The sequence below is a fragment of the Nicotiana tomentosiformis genome, chromosome 6 (assembly GCF_000390325.3).
Source record: "Nicotiana tomentosiformis chromosome 6, ASM39032v3, whole genome shotgun sequence".
NCBI lineage: Eukaryota > Viridiplantae > Streptophyta > Magnoliopsida > Solanales > Solanaceae > Nicotiana > Nicotiana tomentosiformis.
The window spans coordinates 141,068,168-141,087,521 of NC_090817.1; the positions used below are offsets into that span (position 1 = coordinate 141,068,168).

The 19,354-nt window shown below is 34.6% G+C and overlaps 3 protein-coding genes and 1 non-coding gene across 6 annotated transcripts; 2 read left to right on the forward strand and 2 right to left on the reverse strand.

Annotated features, from left to right (window-relative positions):
- Window positions 1-4,421: 4,421 nt before the first annotated feature.
- On the reverse strand, window positions 4,422-6,230 carry LOC104098764 (small ribosomal subunit protein eS26x-like). The gene is made up of 5 exons (XM_009605576.4): window positions 6,087-6,230; window positions 5,908-6,000; window positions 5,068-5,152; window positions 4,796-4,929; window positions 4,422-4,697 (listed from the first exon to the last, which is right to left on the reverse strand). The coding sequence occupies exons 1-5, from the start codon at window positions 6,087-6,089 to the stop codon at window positions 4,629-4,631; spliced, it is 384 nt and encodes a 127-aa protein (XP_009603871.1). The 5' UTR covers window positions 6,090-6,230; the 3' UTR covers window positions 4,422-4,628.
- Window positions 6,231-6,606: 376 nt separating this feature from the next.
- Window positions 6,607-6,677, forward strand: TRNAG-GCC (transfer RNA glycine (anticodon GCC)). The gene has a single exon. It is a non-coding gene; the product is annotated as a tRNA-Gly (tRNA).
- A 128-nt stretch (window positions 6,678-6,805) lies between these two features.
- LOC104098763 (UDP-xylose transporter 3) lies at window positions 6,806-12,853 on the reverse strand. Its single transcript, XM_009605575.4, has 9 exons — window positions 12,712-12,853; window positions 12,305-12,341; window positions 12,052-12,204; window positions 10,967-11,151; window positions 10,283-10,350; window positions 8,542-8,674; window positions 8,152-8,313; window positions 7,802-8,074; window positions 6,806-7,295 (listed from the first exon to the last, which is right to left on the reverse strand). The coding sequence occupies exons 3-9, from the start codon at window positions 12,170-12,172 to the stop codon at window positions 7,179-7,181; spliced, it is 1,059 nt and encodes a 352-aa protein (XP_009603870.1). The 5' UTR covers window positions 12,173-12,204; window positions 12,305-12,341; window positions 12,712-12,853; the 3' UTR covers window positions 6,806-7,178.
- A 1,492-nt stretch (window positions 12,854-14,345) lies between these two features.
- On the forward strand, window positions 14,346-18,207 carry LOC104098761 (uncharacterized). Of its 3 annotated transcripts, none has more exons than XR_011408911.1 (6): window positions 14,346-15,282; window positions 15,669-16,120; window positions 16,721-16,908; window positions 16,990-17,056; window positions 17,136-17,230; window positions 17,638-18,207. XR_011408911.1 is itself a non-coding variant. In XM_009605572.4 (5 exons), exons 1-5 carry the CDS (start codon window positions 14,625-14,627, stop codon window positions 17,172-17,174), a joined length of 1,404 nt encoding a protein of 467 aa, XP_009603867.1. In that variant the 5' UTR covers window positions 14,346-14,624; the 3' UTR covers window positions 17,175-17,376. The 3 variants fall into 3 exon arrangements, 1 of the variants encoding a protein (XP_009603867.1); XR_011408912.1 differs by having other exon boundaries at window positions 17,651-18,207; XM_009605572.4 differs by lacking the exon at window positions 17,638-18,207 and having other exon boundaries at window positions 17,136-17,376.
- The last annotated feature ends 1,147 nt before the right edge of the window (window positions 18,208-19,354 follow it).

Below are 19,354 nucleotides of genomic sequence, written 5' to 3' on the forward strand. Positions count from 1 at the left end.
CTTCCTTGATTTGATTTAAATCTTTAACTGTAAGGTTCTTGCTGTAAATTTATTGTTTTCCTTCGGTTATCCGTTTCATATTTACTTTGGGACTACAAGGCGGTTCCTCGTGAGATCCCCTTGTACTGCATATTTATATTTTGGACTACGAAGTAGTTCCTCGGGAGATTCCCACGTACTGCATATTTACTTTGGGACTACGAGGTGTTTCCTCGGGAGATCCCTTGCACTGCATATTTACTTTTGGGACTACGAGCCGATACCTCGGGAGCGCCTCCTGTTGTTTACCTCTATTTGTTGTTTTGTTCACTCCTCAGTCATCTCATTATATTATTATATACTCTGTCTTATTTTTCTCTTATTTTCAGTAGGGCTCGACCTGACCTCATCACTACTCTACCGATGTTAGGTTTGGCATTTACTAGGTACCGTTGTGGTGTACTCATACTACTCTTTTGCACATCTTTTTGTGCAGATCCAAGTACCGCTTACCAGCCCAGATATCAGTGAGCTACTTGTATACAGAGACTTCAAGGTACATCTGCCAGCGTCCACAGACCTCGGAGTCCCCCTCTATCTTGATCATGTTGTTTCCTTATTTTGGTTGACTCTGATGTATAGAGACACTTAGTATTCCTCTTAGAAGCTTGTGACTTATTTCTACCGAGTTTTGGGAGTTGAAATTATTGAATTGCAGTTTATATTTATTTCATATGTTGAGAATTGAGCTTCAGTTTTATTTTATGTATTTCCGTAAATTGTTAGGCTTACCTAGTTTTAGAGACTAGGTGTCATCACAACAACCTACGGAGGGTGACAATTGGGGTCGTGACAGTATGTACAGTATGCATGAATACATGTGTATTCAGCTATATTAAAAAAATACAGATCTTCGAACTACATAAATACAGGCAAAAAAATATATTTATATAAAAAATATAATGTATTTGAGTGAATTTGTACATAATACAATATATTTGTATCATTGTATGTGACTAAATTGCAAAGAAGAGAAGAAAGCTCGTCGGAGATGGCATTTTCCGGCCAAGAAGAGAAGAAAATTTGTCGGATCCGTACAACAAATTTATGATAAGAGTTCATCACATTGCTCCTTTCTCTTCTAAAATTTCACTCTTTTCTATTTTTCGATTGCCTTTTACTCTATTCTAATGTCTCGTCGGTCATCAATAATAGGGCATATATCTTGAGTTGGTCGAAGAGAGAGAGAGATTCTTCTTTCTCGTCTGCCATCAATACTAGGGCTTGAGTTGCTCGAAGAGAGAGAGAATGAAGAGAGAGAAAGAAGAAAAAATCTGAGAGAGAATCTTGTGTTAATTCAAAGAAAGAGAGAGGAAAAACATAAATAGCGTATTGCATGCCTCAATGGTAGTATATATCATAAATTTCTATTTTGCTATAAAATATAAAAGGTAGTTATAGAAAATAATATTTTAAAATAATTTTGGTTTATAATAAATAAGGTATATACCTTTCATATATGAAGTAAAATTTTCTTTAAATTATGTAGAAGACAATGCTAATATATTGGGCTAAACTAGCCCAAATACACCCTTAACATGGTGTGATATTGTTCGCTTTGGGCCAAGCCAGCACGATTTTTTCCAAAAGGCCTTACACCATTAAGGATCCCTACACGGCTACACCTTATATGTAGGCTCTTAATCTTTTCAACTACCAACGTGAGACTTTGTTCGCACACCCACCAATTCACGGGTCTTTTTCTTTCTGAGATTCACTGTGTGCCACCTACATTGTTAGAGTGTTTATGACAATTGAAGCCCGCAACTAGCTTCTTTTTATGTGCGCGTCTCCAAACCGAGTGTCGCACCATCACTCTGCCATCGACATACTCATCCCGCAGAACCTGGGCTCTGATACCAGTTGTTGGGCTAAAACAGTTCAAATACACTCTTAACATGGCGTGATATTGTCCGTTTTGGGCCAATCCCGCACGGTTTTCCCAAAAGGCCTCACACTATTAAGAGATCCTCACACCTTATGTGTAGGCTCACAATCTTTTCAGCTACCGATATAGGACTTTGTTCTCATACCCAACATAATATTTTTACATTGTCGGCGTAGTTCTACCCGCTATTATAATTCATTTATCATGTTATATATGTGAGCTATCCATGCTAGAAATAGAATAGAAAATTATCTTAAAAAATGTTAGTGTCTCTTCCTAAAAAAAGTCATTTTCTTAAGTTTAGTGCCGTAGAGCCACCAAACTTATTGGGTCACAGTTTAAGCGTGCAACTTCCCAGTGACATAACTGTATACAAAAGGAAAAAAGAAAGCTACCACTGATCAGACAAATGATTCTGTTTGTTTGGATAAGCCCCTTTACGTAATAATTGTTGGCAGTAGCAAAGCAAACTCTATGGGCTGTTTGGAAAGTCATCCTGTAATTAGATTTGGATGTAATTGGGTATAATTATACTGTTTTGGCATGTTTGTCTGATCAAGTAATTACTTGATTAGCATGTAATTGAATATAATTGAAGGGGTGTAATTATACTCTCCAATTCTCGGGGGAGCTGAGAATTGCTGGTAATTTACATGGTGTAATTACCATGTTATTTTTTGAATCTCTTTTATTTCTTTAATTTACTTTTTATTTCTATTCTTTTTTTCTTTTTAATTTTTTAAACTTTTTAAATTCTTTTTTTTTCAAATATTATTTTTTTATGTTATTTATTTTTTATTTCCTTATTTCTCATTTTTCAACCTTTACTTCACGTGTTTCTACAAAATTTCTCATAATTTTGTTTCTTTCTTAATTATTTTTCTTTATTTTCTTATTACATTTAGCTATGTTATTATTCTAATTTTTCTAAAAATTATACCCGTAATGTTAGAAAGAATAAGTCATCCGCAAACTTGACTTATAATGAATGAAGTCATTAAAGTTGAACTTTGTTATTTGATGAGATTATATGCAAACTTAACTATATTAAAATGATAGATTACTTTTTAATATTCAAATAATATTCTTATTTTTCAACCTTTGATTCCATGTAGTTGCTCATTTTTTTTTTTCTCCATTAAGCATAATTGTGCTATTATTCTAGTTTGAAACTCCTCCTCCTAATATTAAAAATAATGAATCATTAATAAACTTAGCATATAATGAGTGATGTCATTAAAGTGGAATCTCGTTGTTGAATGAGGTTAAAGACTTATGTTTTCCTTTTCTTTTAAATTATATTTACTTAAATTATGTTGAAACTTATTTTATGTTATGTTGTAATTTTACATAAGAGTATTATGTTTATTTATTTATTTTGGATTTTTAATTTATGTTATATTTTTGCTTCCATTTTATTTTGTTTAGTACTATTCACTTATTAATTTGGATTGCATGACATTCATTTTTCAGTTAAAATTGATAGATTATTTTTTCGTAAAATATTTGAGTAATGTTATGACATTACTAATCATTTTATCAAGCATGCAGTCCATGATATTCTTACAAAATATGTATTTTTAGTTTTTATAATTGATTAAAGTAAAATATTATATAGTTTTTATAATTGATTAAATTAAAATATTATTAATTTGAAAAATATATATATCAATTATTTTTATAATATTAGTTACAAATATATGATTAGTAATTAATATATTTTCAAAACACAATATCTATCTTAGATATCAAATATAATATTATTTATAAAGGCATATATTTGTTAAATCTTAACTTTTTAATTTTTGATAATTAAATTTATATTTATAATTTAATCTAACTGTATAATTACACTTGTGCAACCAAATAGTATACTTGTAATTACATTGTAATTACATTATGACAAACAAATAGTTCGTTGTAATTACAATACTGTGTAATTACTACCTATTCCAATTACCTGATGGCTTTCCAAACAGACCCTAAATGGAAAAGTATGTGAACCTTGACAAATAAGACTAAAAATTCACAATTATCTCTTGAAGTTATCTCGATTTCTCGCTATGGATGTTAGGAAATTTCACGAGGAAAGGGAAATGACAATCCAACAAACCTGAACGCTTTATTATGGCTAGACAAACCATTAAGGCAAACCGGCTATATACAATTCTCTAACTTCATTCTAGAAAGTAAAATATATTGTATACTGCAGGATGGATATTAGTTGGAGTTGAATACAAGAAACAATATTATACTCAAACGACCACAATGATGAAGAAAGTTGAACTTGCAATCACTGGCTAATTCATCTCGATTTAGAAACAACGACCAGGTATTCCGATATTCTCAGTAGAAAAATAACTCATAAAATTCAATATGTAAGGGCTGTCTGTTTAGCCTTACATCAGCGGCATTGCTTCCAACAAGGTTTGTATTTGGTATTCAGATTTAGAAAAAACTAACTGATTATTTGACAAATCAGGCAGATGTGATATCTCAAAGCAAAGAGTAAATGCATAAATTCATAGAACTTAAATCTCTCTATTCTCCAGCCAGAATCTCATGCCATAAAATAGTACTTGGTCCCATTAAACTGAACCCCCAAAAAAGTACTCAAAACCACCATATATAACAAAACTTCATAGTAACTTTCACATTATCTAGAATCCAAGTCAAACAACATGATCAAAACACCAGGCACTCAAGTACGAGCTGCCGTAGGAGCAGCTCCAGGAACCCGTGGAGCTTGACCAGGCTTTGGAGCATCATCCTGAAATAACCACAAAGAAGCTCTAGTTAAGCAAAAGACCAAGATTGGTTCACTAAAGCTCATAACATATGTTGCACAAAGCATCGAAATTAGAATACCCTTGGGCGCCTGAATCGCTGTGGAGGCTCACGGACCCTCCTATCAGTTCGAGAGCGGACCCTAACCACCTTTGAGTGGATGGCACATGATACACAATATTGCATCTTCAGATACAGCTTAGGCAGAGTGTACGCTGCAGAGAACATATTTCATGTTAGCTGCTGTATGAGCATAAACTAGTGCTCCACGAGGATCACTAAGAAACAAAGAAAGACCCACTCTATAGTCTCTTCCACAACATATTCACAGGAAAAGAAAAAAAGAGGCTCACTTTCAAAAGCACAAGCTTCCTGCACATCCCTAACAGCTGCTTGCTCAACAATATTCCTCACAAGAAACCTCTTGATGGCTTTGTCCTGTCATAATAGGAGTACTAAACATCAAATTAAGTAGCAAACTCTTGTTAAAAAACTTGTCTTATATCAACATCATAGCATGATAACAATGCCAAAAGAAAGTTGAGCCACACACCTCTCTTGTTACCGTGTTGGTCATAAGATACAAAACAGAGACTCTACTGTAGATCTCGGCTATAACTCAGAGAACAGACTTCCACAATATGAACTATACTAAATAACATAAATCATCAAACTGATGAAGTTCCCGAACTACTACTGAACATGCACAGCACTTTCATCAAACCCAATCAACAAGGTGACAAGCACTAACCAGCAGGCATCTACAACTCTGCGTGTCAATCAACAAACTACACCTCAAACTAGATGAGGTTAGTTATATTACAGACGCATCCAGTATTTGAAGTTTATGAGTTACTCCAATGACCTCGAGTTAATATACAATAATAATAACTGGGTTCACATTCAAATATTTATAAATACTTAAGTGAATTTGGGTCTGAACAAGTGCTACAGGGTTCATTCAAGTACAAATCATTCATCTCACAGGGCAATTTGTTCATTATCTTACACTAAAGGCTCACAACTCTATGTATAAAAGCTCAACAGATAACGTGGATCTCGGAAAGCAAATAAAATCGTACAATGCACCTAAAATAAAAAAGGATCAACAATAGTTTCAGAGGAACAAAAAAAACCGATAATATTTATGATCCAAAACCATCGTGTGCTTATCTCAGTATTTAAAGTGGTACCTTAGGGCAGCATTTGCCGCAGTTGGAGCAACGCACGAATTTGACGTGGCCACGTCCATGCTTGTTGCGACCTCCGTTCCTTCTCTTGAACGTCTGCAAATTTGACAAATAAAAAGCTTAGGGAGCGATAGTTTGCTGAGATTTAACTGACATTGTAGAAAAGTTAAACTTTCTCTTACCATTTTCGGAGCTGGCTTGAACTCGACGGCTGCTTACAGAACCTAGGGTTTTCGTTTTTTTTTTTTTTCAGAGAAAGGGAGCAATGTAAATCGATGGTAATATTGGAGTACCCCTAATTTTCGCGGCTGATCATTCTGCCCCTTAAAGTTTCTTTAATGTTACTGATAGTAGTATATTACCTCAAGTCTCAAGATTATGCGACAGAGAGTCAATGATACGAAATTTAAGAAAAAAAATAATATTCTTGGAAACTTATGCTTCTTAATATTTATATTATTATAATATTTTTAAAATTTATGGTCTTAAACATACTATAATATTTATAAGACTATAAAAGTTTCTCATTAGATAAAATAGAGGCTATAAATTTAATTATTTTCAAATAAAAAATATGTCATTATTTTTAAAATTGATGAATAAGAAAATAGTTTGAACGGAATGAGTAAATAATAAAATCATTTTGCCAAATGAAATTATAGTGAAAGTAGAATATATTGTAGAACCAATTACAAGTGCTAAGCACCAGTGGTCTAGTGGTAGAATAGTACCCTGCCACGGTACAGACCCGGGTTCGATTCCCGGCTGGTGCAAACGTTTTTCCACTTTTTTGCGTTTTTCCGTCGACCTTAGGAGTAGTTCTAGTTTTGATTGGACTGTCCCTCCATACAAAGTTACAAACCCATATTACTTCGTCTAAAAAAGAATGGCAAAGCTGCTATTTTACAAGTCAATCAAAATTTTATTACCTTTTATGAATTGAAATCTGATTGCAACATCTTCGTTGTCTTCATAAGAACAAACTAATCCGAGAAAAACTAATCTGAGAGTTTCTGAAGAACATAATACTTAACTAGGAAAAACTGTAAGCTATATATATGTCTAACTCGTACAAGAAGAAACTGCTACGTTAGGACAGCTATCCTTTCCTTCAAATCTACCAACTGCAAATTAGAAAGCTATATTCTTTTCAAATCCTGTAAGTTGTAACACATTCTGCGACGTATGGGAAACTTCGCAGCGACATCTTCATCGCTGAAAACTTATATCTATACTCTGATCAACCGCTAGTCAATAGCCAACCGTCAGAAATTTTATACATGCTGATCCTTGCTAGAATTCCAGCCAGGAGCCTTTGCAACAACACTATCTGCTAAATTGCCAGTGCCTTTTTCAACATTTATTAGAGGATCAGATTCACTTTCCTTGACCTTCAACCACAGAAACAGCAGGTAGGATTAGTACATCTATGTGTCTAACATAGAGGAAAATTTAATACTTAATAAAAAACAAGTTCCCAGAAGATCAGCGATTTAAAGTGAAGGGAGCATAAGGTTTAAATATTAACTTTCTTCTAGATCTGCCCTTCCTATGGGGGTGCAACTAACTAAACAGTTTTGTTAGCAAATCATAACACAAATGCAGTAGTAGTAGTAGTAGTAGTAGTAGTAGTAGTAGTGTAATGAGGTAACACAATAGGAGGTAGTAAATGGAGCCGTGTCACTAACTGATCCATTTGTAAGCATATTGCAGATTTAGCAGTAGTGTAATCAGGTGAAATGAGAGGAGGTAATATTGGGCCTACCGGCCTCCATTACTGGCAATCTTGCAAATCATTGGCCCTTAGTATGAAAAATAGGAGTACCTTTTTGTCTGTCTATGTTCCGGAAAGACACGACATAATGTAGAATACTAAAAAACAAAGGTGTAATAATACCTGAGAGAGATGGGATGCAGCCTCTATGGACTTCTGCTGGCTCTCAATGGTGCAACAATAGGAATAGAGTATCATTCCAAGCATAGCAATGACAATGCCCAGAATGTTTCGCCAGCTGAAGGGGTCATGAAGAAGAACATACCCAAAGGCCAAAACAAGACATGTTTTTAGATGTCCAAGGACCTGATAGGTGACTGGAGAAGTCTTGCCAATTACCAAAAAAGTACTGAAATTCACGGACACAGATATAAGGCAAGAGAGAACAATAAAGGCCTGCCATCAACACGTTGAAGTTAATGAATAATGCTAATATCTAACTTACAATTGAAAAAAAAAAAATTCTAACTTACCAGAACTTTTGGTGTGTAGTTGAAAGCAAACACATTCTGACTTGTCAAAAGCCCATCCAAAAATGGTCCTACTATAAACAAAGTAAGTGATTGATAAGGACAAGACTGATACAGGAGCTGGGTTGAAGAAACTTTGAACTTCTTCTGGATGGTATTCGTCATCTGAGAAGATGGGTTAAGATATCCAAGCAAGAGAAAGATATGATACAATCGTTGTAAATTATAGGTCCTACAGAATTTGCTAATACATATAAATAACTTCCAAAAAAAATTTAAATCTTATTTGCCACAAATAAGGTTGCTAAACTGAAGATCTATGAAGTGGATGGAGGCATGGAGCCACTGAGGCAAAGAACAGAAAGAATTGATTGGCAATACAGCAAAGGATACAATCTGTGCAATACAAGTGGTGACAATTGCAAACATAGATAAAACAGAACCCAAGAGATTGAGCTGCAAATCAGTTACTGTAGCAATTCCAACCCCAAAGAGAAGAACGGTAAGTGCAAGCTGGATATTCCTACTGCAAATCATAGTTGAGAGAAAAATAAACTCGTTAGTAAATATGTACAACTAAAAGAGTAATTTCATAAATGCATAAAGCGAAACAGTAGATGAAAGCAGAACTTGTAGAGCTAAAAGTATCACTTCATAGAGCACTAACATCACTGAGGACCAACAGATACATAGAGGTTAATTAGATCACAATAGCGGAGCCAAAATAGTTTCCAGGGCTTTGGTCTAGTAGTAAGAGTGCGGTGCGTGACGTGTGGATTAGGCGCATGTCATGAATTGGACTCTCTCATAGGCAAAAGCCTAGTATTTAAGTGGAGAAGGTTAGAACATTGGGCTCATTATCCATGAGTTTCGAACCGTGCCTCACTGACCCTCAGGGTTTCTCAGTTATCAAAATAATAATAGTAATAATAATAATATTGGAGCGAAAAATAAACTCTATTTGTGCACACTGATACTCAGAGTAAAAACCACCCATTATCTCCTCTCACCTTTTCAAATAGTTCCATGACTTACCGCCCCATGACTATTATTTTTATATGATAATTTACCAGTCACTTGCAACCTCAATATTGCATCTAACTCAGGCTTAAATAATCGTCAATATTTGAATCAAACAAGAAAGAATTTCCTTGAAAGAGATTCCATCCATGTTGACAAGGATGCTTCTGAACATCACATAAAAATAGGAGAAACAATCTTGAGAGTGGTCAAACCTAACAGGAAAACTAATGAAATTGACCGAGAATGTTCCAAATGGATCTCTGAATTGTTAAGGACCCTAAAAAAAAATTGATATGGTTGGCTCTAACAATCTTAATGATTAACAGCATTTCACAGGCATATATGCATTTCAAAAGCACAATTTGTCAAGAACTTAATCTTCTGCTTTACCTTTAACCCTGTTAATGGCACTTAACATCTTTGTCTAGTACCAGTAGACTTTCAGTCATAATCTTAAAGTAGTAGAATTTCTAACACAAAAATCAATTAGCTAAGATGATGAAAGCGCTTTTGCTAGCATTCCCTGATAGAAGCTAACCAACTTTTTTTTGGGTCCAAAATCTAGCAAATGTTTGAATTACTTTCAGCCTGCATAATGCACCTGATCACCCCTATTTGAAAGAAAAAAAAACACCTTCAGGATCTACAAAAGTAAAATAGACATGCAAGGGGCGCATACTCAATCAAAGGTGCCTGAGTATTTTCCTCTAGACACTACTTGCCGTTTTATATAGATTTTGATGCAGATAGTTGTCTTAAACACCTTTCTTTTGCCATATTTTTTGTCTAAGTTGATCTTTATCAAATCAAGAAGAAATGAATGTATATGTGACTATTCAGGCTCAAATTCTAATTATTCAAAGAAATTAATTCTGGATTGAGCCAAACACATGGTGGTGAAAAAGCTTCCTCAATGTAATGTTCCAAGCTTAACAAAACGAGAATAGATCACTATTTGGAAGAGAAAAATGCTCCAAAAGAGAAATAACAATGGCTGTGAAGGTAATGTACTGTGATACTCCATCTACCTAGTGTAAACATAGACTCACTTTTGAAGAACTTTTCGGAAATAGTAAAGAAAATTGAGTAAGTCAACATTAGCAAATTTTACCTGAACTTTTTCCTGTAGAAAAGAGTCTCCAAAAGAACTGTACAGGGGATGATAGCTAATTTTGTCATCTATAATGCAAAAGCAGTAAAAAGATCAGAACAAATAACTGCATTTAAGTTTCGAAATTAACCATAAGCTAAAGATCTCCTCTGCAGAGACAAAATAGAATTAAGCTATAATGAGAGTTTGAGAGCAGCAGGAAACAAGAGGATCACATCACATCAAGTAAATTCGTGTCTAACCACAAAAAGGAAGAAGCTTGCTGCCCTTTCCAAAGAATGAAAATGGAAAAGACCTTAGAATTCAGCTAGCTATGTTGATTGTTAATGTCGTAATGACCATTAAACATTTCATGATAAGATTTTGGCAGCACATCTTCATCGTGAGTAACTTAAGGTCATAGAGGAACAATCTATTTCCAGTTGTAAAATCATGCCGTTCAGCTTCTAGATCTTATAAACACTTTACTATATCAAACTAATTTCCAGCGGATACATTGTTATACCTTGAAACATAGGTACAGAAATAAGGGGACAAGAAATGAGAAAAAGGATAACTTAAAGAAAAGAGAGTTAAAAACAACAAGAAAAAGATCTTAACCTGATATATCACTAGTAAAGGCAGACAGGTTTAAAATTTATTTTGCCAGATAGTCATTAATAGCAGAAAGGAAAAAGAATGAACCTGATAAAAACCGACAGAATTAAACCCCAGGCTTAGATTAAGAAGTCCAATGGAGGACCCATTCAGTATTCCGAAGCCCATAACAGCTTTCGGATCAAAAGGCTTGTGCTCAAACAATCTCATCCATATAGCCACATGGAGAGAACAAAATGTAACTAGAAGATGCCAGCTTGTCAAAGTCGTAGCTGAGAAAGTAACATAAAAAGTTAGAACTGAAAGCTGAACAAAATAAAATTGACAATTTCTTTTATTAGGTTTTTCAAGAACCAAACTGGAAGTGCCAACTGACAGCCTAATAAATTGTTTCTGGGATGTCTAAGAGGTGTTTAACATATTTTAGATGTAAATGCACAAGAGTGATTTGCATTATGTTATACTTTTTGTTTAACTACTATGCATACACTTGGACCTGATTTTATGTTCTCTCCTCCTACCAGTATGACATAAGCCAAGTTGATCAACTGTCAAATTAAGTTGTTATACATTAGAGGAACAGAGGAAATAATTGCAAGTTGATCAACTGAAGGTTTCACTTTTTCTTGAGCCGAGGGTCTAGCGGAAACAGCCTCTTTATCCCACTTGTGTGATTATACTGAGTATGTTGTTGTTGTTGTATGTAAAGAAGAACATAAACAAAAGAAATAACCAAGCCAAAATATTTTAGCTGTTTCTGCTACCGACTAATTACAAACAGTCGAACCCATTTTTTTGGCATAAAATATTGAGGTTTACTGAATGACATTCGTCCAAACAACAACAATCTTAGAAATCTTTTCCCCCACAAACTCTGGTGATTCACCATGTGAAAGTAATCAACGAATCAATCAATTATGCCTCAATCTGAATAGTTCCTGTTGGCTATATGAAAATGTCCATTCCCCCTCTAAATGCATTAAATAATTTATCTTTTCAAGGTAAATTAAATGTTAATTGTAAAGCAAGTACCTAATTTCACGAAGCAAGTTCTACAACATAAGCAACTCACTCGTAAAATTAGTCATTATACTAATGGAAGAAAACACACACGCACACACACAGAAATACACAAAAAAGAAATGCCTTTTGAGAGAAGTTATGAAACTAACCAAATGTAAAACCTAGGGTGCTAATAAGCGCCTTATTGCAAATAACAATGGACACAGAAGACACCACCGACAAACTCAGTGCCCCTATGGTCCCCAGCTGAAACCTCTGCCCTTCGCTCATTTTCGCTTTTTCTCCAATCCCAACCTCAAAATCTGCACATCAAATGTAATTTTTCCACCTCTTATATCATTAAAAAAAAAGAAGAAGAAGCTAAATGCAAATCATTTTGCAATTTCACATCCAAATTCTTACCTCATCGCAATCGTGCATCCATACAAAACCAGCTCAGCTGAAAATAAACGTCCAATTCCGATATAAATGTGATTTACTCAACGAGATATAACAATCCATTAAAAACCATACACGAATCCATCATATATGCGGTGGATCAACATGCACGTGTGTGTGAATAAATTTTAAAAATGCAGTATACATATGTACAGAGAATTTTTTAAAGCAAAAACTAAGAATATGTTAAGCAGTGCACCAAATGATTCAAAATTTTCGATTCGCCTCCGCAGGGAGATGCAAATTGCAATAATACGCTTTGTGAAATTATAGATCTGCTACTTAGATATAGATACAAATTGGATATTATAATATTCATACAAATATACGTACAGGTAATATGGAGAAAGAATGGAAGAAAATGGAAGAACCTGAAAAACTTCGGATCACGGAAATGGAGGTAAGTGATGTGCGCTAAGTGTTTGATAGAACGTTAAAAGCATTAGAAGCAGAATTCGGAAAATTTCACCACCATATTTATAGCTTTTTGTTGTTTAATAATTTAATTTTGACTTTTTAACTGAATTCCAGCGAGCTTTTCGCAGGGCGGATCACGTGAGTCTTTTTATTTAGTAAGAAATATTCAGATGGGTGTGTTTGCTACTAAGGAAAATGTTTTCCGCCAAAAATGTTTTTATGAAATATTCAGATGGATCACGTGAATGAAATTTTTTTTACCAAAAGTATTTTTTATTGTTTGATTAGAGAGTAAAAAATATTTTTTTTATTGAAATGAAAAAAAATACTTTTTCTACATGAAAAGAAAGTATTCCTTTTGTTAAAATGAAAACAAATACTTTTTTATATCATGAAAAAAATACTCATTTGTTGAAATGAAAAAAAAACTATCTATAAGATGAAAAGAAAGTATTATTAATAATATTTTTATTTAGGGTGGAGTGAGTGGGTGGGGTGGGGCGGGATTTTTATTGAAACATTATTTGGAAAACACCCTCACCACAATTTCATAATGTAGTTTTCCTTTTTAAGAAATAACAAAAACTAAAAAGAACTTGAGAAAACTTTTTAATAAACACCAACTTGAATTTTTTGTAAGTTATAAAAATAATTTCGTGGACAAAGATTTTTCATTCCATGAGAGTTAGAATGACAATTCTCACCTCTAAAAAATAAGTTTGTGGAAAATCATTTGTTTATTTTATCAACAACAACAATAAATTCAGTGAAATCTCACACGTGGGGTCGGGAGGGTAATGTGTATGCAGATCTACCCTACCTTATGAAGGAAGAATTTGTATATTTTTATTAAAATACAAAATTATCCTTGAGACTTAATTTTCATGCATTAGTTAAATGTATACAGAAAATACAAAGACAAAAGAAATTAGAAGTTTATACTTCAAGAAAAAAGATGTGTTCAATTGTTGCAGTAGCAGTAAACAAGTTCACCAAATTCTTTATAGAAACGAATTTTATGTATAAATACTCCTTGTGTTTCATTTTATATGCCATTGTTATTATTTAGAAAATTAAATATAATTTTCTTTGATTATATTTTTTTTATAAATTGTTTCAAGTAATTTTAGTATAAGAGTATTATGAGAACATTTGAGTAATTGCTTTTCCATATCCAAGGTATATTGCATTAAACACATACCTTATATATAAAAAAGTTTTCAATATTTGTTTTTCACCTATTTTGTATTTTTAGTCCAAATTTACATCATTATGGTTCTGGACTCACATTCTTACAAGGCGCACACAAAAAAAACTAAGAGGATATCTATACTTCAATTAAGAGTTGAATAGAGTTAAAATAATTAGATTTTAAATTTTTATTTAAAATGATTAAAAAATCAATTTTTGAATTGGCACAAAAAACTAAGTGAAGGATTTGATATCGTACTTGGGAAGTCACCATTCTAGATTTTAAATTTTATTTAAAATGATTAAAAAATCAATTTTTGAATTGGCACAAAAAACTAAGTGAAGGATTTGATATCGTACTTGGGAAGTCACCATTCTATTTTAAACAAAGGAAATACTTAATTATTACTCCTGAAATGAATGAAATTTTTAATCATTTGGTACTCATACACCATTTAAGAAGAGTAAGATCATTTCCAATTAGTGAGTATATTTCATCGGAGCTCGCCGGAGTATTTTGGCCGGAGCTTTTAGGAAACCGGGAAGAAAGACAATAGAAGTATAGAACTGAGAAGCACCCGACCCGACCCGACAAAATCCCCTTTCTCAACACCCCGTAGAATAGTCATTCGAAATTCAATTTTAGGGTTCTTAAGGCTCATTTCACGCTTAACAAATGGATGTTGATATATCCCGTTGGATTCTCGAATTCATCCTCCGACAACCGCTCGATGACAGCATACTCAACGCTCTAATTCACACTATTCCACTTCCAAACGACAATTTGAACCTCAAAAAAGCCCTAATCCTCAGAAAACTTGAATCCGAGATTTCTAACGGTTCAGTTACTGAGAAAATCCTCGAACTTCTCGAACTATTCGAGGAACTAGATCATCAAGAAGGAACTGAAACTTTAAAGGAACTGAAATCCGCGTACTGTGCGGTGGCAGTGGAATGCACGGTGAAATTTTTGAATGAAAAAGGGGCGGAAAGTGATAAAGGAAAGTATTTTGAAGCAGTAAAGAGGATATGGAAAAAGAGAATTAATTTAATGGAAAAAATGGAGAATGTAGGGTTCGTATGTGAAGAGTTATGGGATTGGAGGGATGAAATAGAAGCAGCGTTATGGGAAGATAAGTGTTGTGACAATGTGATAAGGAGAAGTAAAGGCATATTTCCTGTTGAGGCGGTTATGGTTTTCGTTAGAGAAGCTAAAGAGAGAATTGGGCCTCCTTTTCTTGATGTTGTGGCGGAGACTTACAGGAGTGATGATACGGTGAGGGCATTTTTTGGAGGGGTGAACGAACAAGGGACTTGCAGGAATAATGTCAGAGGTAGAGCTGTAATATGTAACATTACATCTGCAAAATGTGTCTGAAGATGTTAAATCTTTGTGTGAATGTGTTGTTAAAATCTATGATATGATCTAACTTGAGATATGTATTTGTATGAATACTTTCTATAAGTACCTATGATCTGATTATTGGTTTATGTAAGTGAATATATGACCAATTCTGGATGTTGGTGTTAAAGGCTGAACTTTTTGCTTTTTCTGGTATATATGGGCTATCCTTTGATAAGAGATAAAAGATTACTTTTTGACATTTCCTTGTTGGACCCATAGCAATTTTGTTGTTATTTCTTTTTTGATATATTAATTGTTTAACTCGTATCAGTTTTATGGGTTTCATGTTGAGATGATTGTTTTTTGTGCTTGCAGAAGTGCGCAAAGGAAATGCATTGCCCAGGCAGAAGCATGTTGCTTTCAGACGCACCAGAGGAGCATTAGCTCGGACATGTGGAGGTGTTAGGATCAGTGACTCTATTGAGTTAGGACTTGATGCATCTGGTAGACAGGACTTCCTGCCTACGCCTGAAATCGAGAAAGCACAGGAAGCACTTAAATTGAGTTCGATGGAGCTGCGTGCTATGGTGAAGGATCCTCTACCTGATGTACTACAGTTTGCTGAGACTCTGTCTTCTTTGGTGAGGGATCATATGGGTCATCAGCCTGCCGAAAATAACAGTGACAGAGCCCCTTATCCAGTGGTTGCCAGTAGCAGAATGGATCAAGTTAATGGAGAGAATTGTGAGGCACAGCGTAATTGTCATCCTAGTGCTGCATCCAAGCCAGACCTAATGAACCGAAAGAGTGCTGCCCATACATCTGAGGTATGTACATTGAAAAATTTTCTTGCCTCCACCCGCATAAAAATAACTGGTCAAATGGCTCTGATGGTCACGTTTTAATGCACCAATGCTCTCCAGTAGGCTATTGAATGTATATGGGCGATTTTAACCCGAAGTCTTTATTACAAGATAGTCTTGTTTATTTTCAAAGCTTTACTAGCCTAGTGACTAAATGTGCCAAACTTTTTGCCACTGTCAAGTAACTAAGTGATATTTTGTAAAATAGTGAGGTTAGTATAGTGGTGAGTGTTCCCGCCTGTCACATGGGTCACCCGCATTCACCCTCCCCCCCCCCCCCCCCCAAAAAAAAAAAAAAAGCGTACAAATGCATGCCTTTTCCTATCCAACTTGTTTGGGACTGAGGCATAGTTGTTATTGTTGTTGTTTTAGTGAGTTTAGATCAGATATTAGCTTTTGGTTTTGCCAGAGGTATATTAGAGCTTAAACATTAAGCATATTCTTTGTTCGAAAAAATTTGTCCTAAGCACAAAAACTGTATTTGGGACAATTATCCAAATGGTGAAAGGAAAAAAATAGCAGTTTTGTGCTTGCTAATGGTAACAAACACTGATTTCTATACAGTGGGACGATTCAGCAGACGAGTTGATTGAAGGATCACCAAGTGGCGCGAGGAGGTTTACATTACCTAGCCCGAAGAGGACGAAAATCTCTCCCTTGAAGAAATATGAATTTAAAAAATTCACCACGAGGAGAAAGCCCACGAAATGGAGTGCGTTGGAAGAAGACACTTTGAGAACTGGTGTAAAGAAGTATGGAGAATCCCATACTTCCTTTTAACTTTAAAGAAGTATCAACACAAGGTTTAGCGCTCTAAATGTTTTTTTTTGTAGGTATGGTTCCGGAAATTGGACGCACATCTTAAATACTTATCGTGACATATTTGTAGTGAGGACTGCGGTAAGTGCATTCTCATGCTGCTAGTAATAGATATGTCTTTTAATACTCCAACTTATGAAGTCCGGACAATTTTGTTCAGGGTGACTTGAAGGACAAGTGGAGAAACATGATGTCGTAGAGATTTATTTTGAAGAAATTTGCTAATGTATGTGCCTTTTGTTTTGTTTACCAGAGGTATGGCCTTGTATATTTTTTGTATCATGTAAATGTCATGCTGTTCCTATGTATCTTGTTCGATACATCACATTTCAGATGACTATTGTTGTATATCATTTCTGGAAAGTGACAAAAAAAAAAGAACTATCAAGGGTCTCCCCAAATTTTGTTGCAGAATTATTTTTTTGTCTGCCTTTATTTTTGTATGAAAAACTTATGGTCCCAACCTCTCCTAATTCCTCATCACACCCAGAAGATAAGAGGAGCAGCAGCCTTGTTTTACTGACAGTTTGAAGTAGATGTGCCACTTGTTTTAAAAAGAAGACGACAACAAGACTGAAATATGTTTTCTTTCATTCATTTCTTACCATCAGCTTTCAGTGTCCTTTAGCTTCACAATTTAATACAACATGCTACCTTCACAGAGTATCTCAGCAGATGCAAAGCCTAGATTGTTAATATGAGAGATGAGTACCGTCTGCCTCGATTTCTTCTGGGTTGCAGTGTGGTGGTTCCGTCGAATCCGGAAAGCAGCTCAAGTGACTCGATTTTAAACAGCTATCTGCTAATAGTTCTTGCAGCTCTGCTACTTGCGCTGCTATGTGCCCTTGACCTGAGGGCAATCGTACGTTGTGTTTTACGATACAACACGAGATTTCCCTTCGAGTCCTCAGAAGCTGCTACTTCACGTTTGGCATCCAATGGAATGGACAAGGATGAGTTGGAAAAGATACCAGTGATGGTTTACGAGCCAGGACTGAGGATGTTTTCTGCTACAGATTGTCCAATATGTCTCGGAGAATTTGAACAAGGAGAAAAGTTGAGAATGTTGCCAAGATGCAATCATGCCTTTCATGTCAAGTGCATTGATGAATGGTTTTCATCGCATTCATCGTGCCCAACTTGCAGGCAACCATTGGTTCTACACGATGGCGAATCCAAAATTTAGACGTTGTGGAGTTTGAATTGAGCTAGAGAATGAGTTTTTAAATATATATCTAACCCTGTCTATATTTGTTAATTGCGCGCGCGCATATATATATATATATATATATGTATTCGACCGTGAAGTATCGAGTTCCAACACCTCAATTATCAATCTTAGTTGAGATCAATTATATGAATCAACGCAGTCGGTGTTGGTGATCAATTTAAGCCCGTCAATTATTATCTAAAATATTTAAAATTTATAGTTCACATAAAAAATAATAATTTCTATCACGTTTGAATCATTGCACGAATTATATAAAGCTTACTTCTACACGTCTCATGGCGTTTAAAACTAATTCTGGTCCAGGTGGATGTCAGGAAAAAAAAACTATTATGTTGTCTGGCTATCGTTTTTCATTTTTAAATGAAAATACTATGGTCCCAAATGACTCATATTATCTCGTCAAATCACAATCAGTATTATAGCCTGTTTGGCAAAGTTTATTTTTGGGCCAAAAGTATTTTTTTTCAAAAATTTAGTTGTTTTGCCAAGTTTTTAGAAGGAAAAAAGTGCTTTTGAGGAGAAACAAAAGTAGTTTTTGAGTAACAGAAAAAAGTAGTTTCTCTCCAAAAGCACTTTTGAGAAAAATACACTTAGAAACAGTTTTTGAAAGTTTGGCCAAACATTAATTAATGCTCAAAAGTGCTTTTCAAATTAATTAGCCAAACACAATTTTGAAATGTACTTTTGAGAAAAACACTTCTGAAGTTTGGCCAAACATGCTATTATTCTTCTTCCTTATCCTAACTACCGGATAACGAATTAATTGTAGAGCAGCAGGATCCACACAGCCTATAAGGGGCCGTTTGGTACATGGGATAATGATAATAATCTCGGGATAAAGTTTGAGATTAACTTTATTCCATGTTTGATTGGTGCTATTAGCTAATCTCGGAATAACTTTTACACTTAGGGCTCGTTTGGTACGAGGGATAAGAGATAATTAATTTAGGGATTAAATCTGAGATGAGTTTATCCCATATTTTGTTGGGATAAAATCGCGGTATAACTAATCCCGGGAGTGTAGTGTTATTTTTATCGGAGGGTGGGATAACAATTTCAATTCTGACAGCTGGCACTTATTGTGATAGAAAAAAATACTCTATAATATTTCAATAGTACTGAAAGACTTTGAACTTACTGCTAAAACA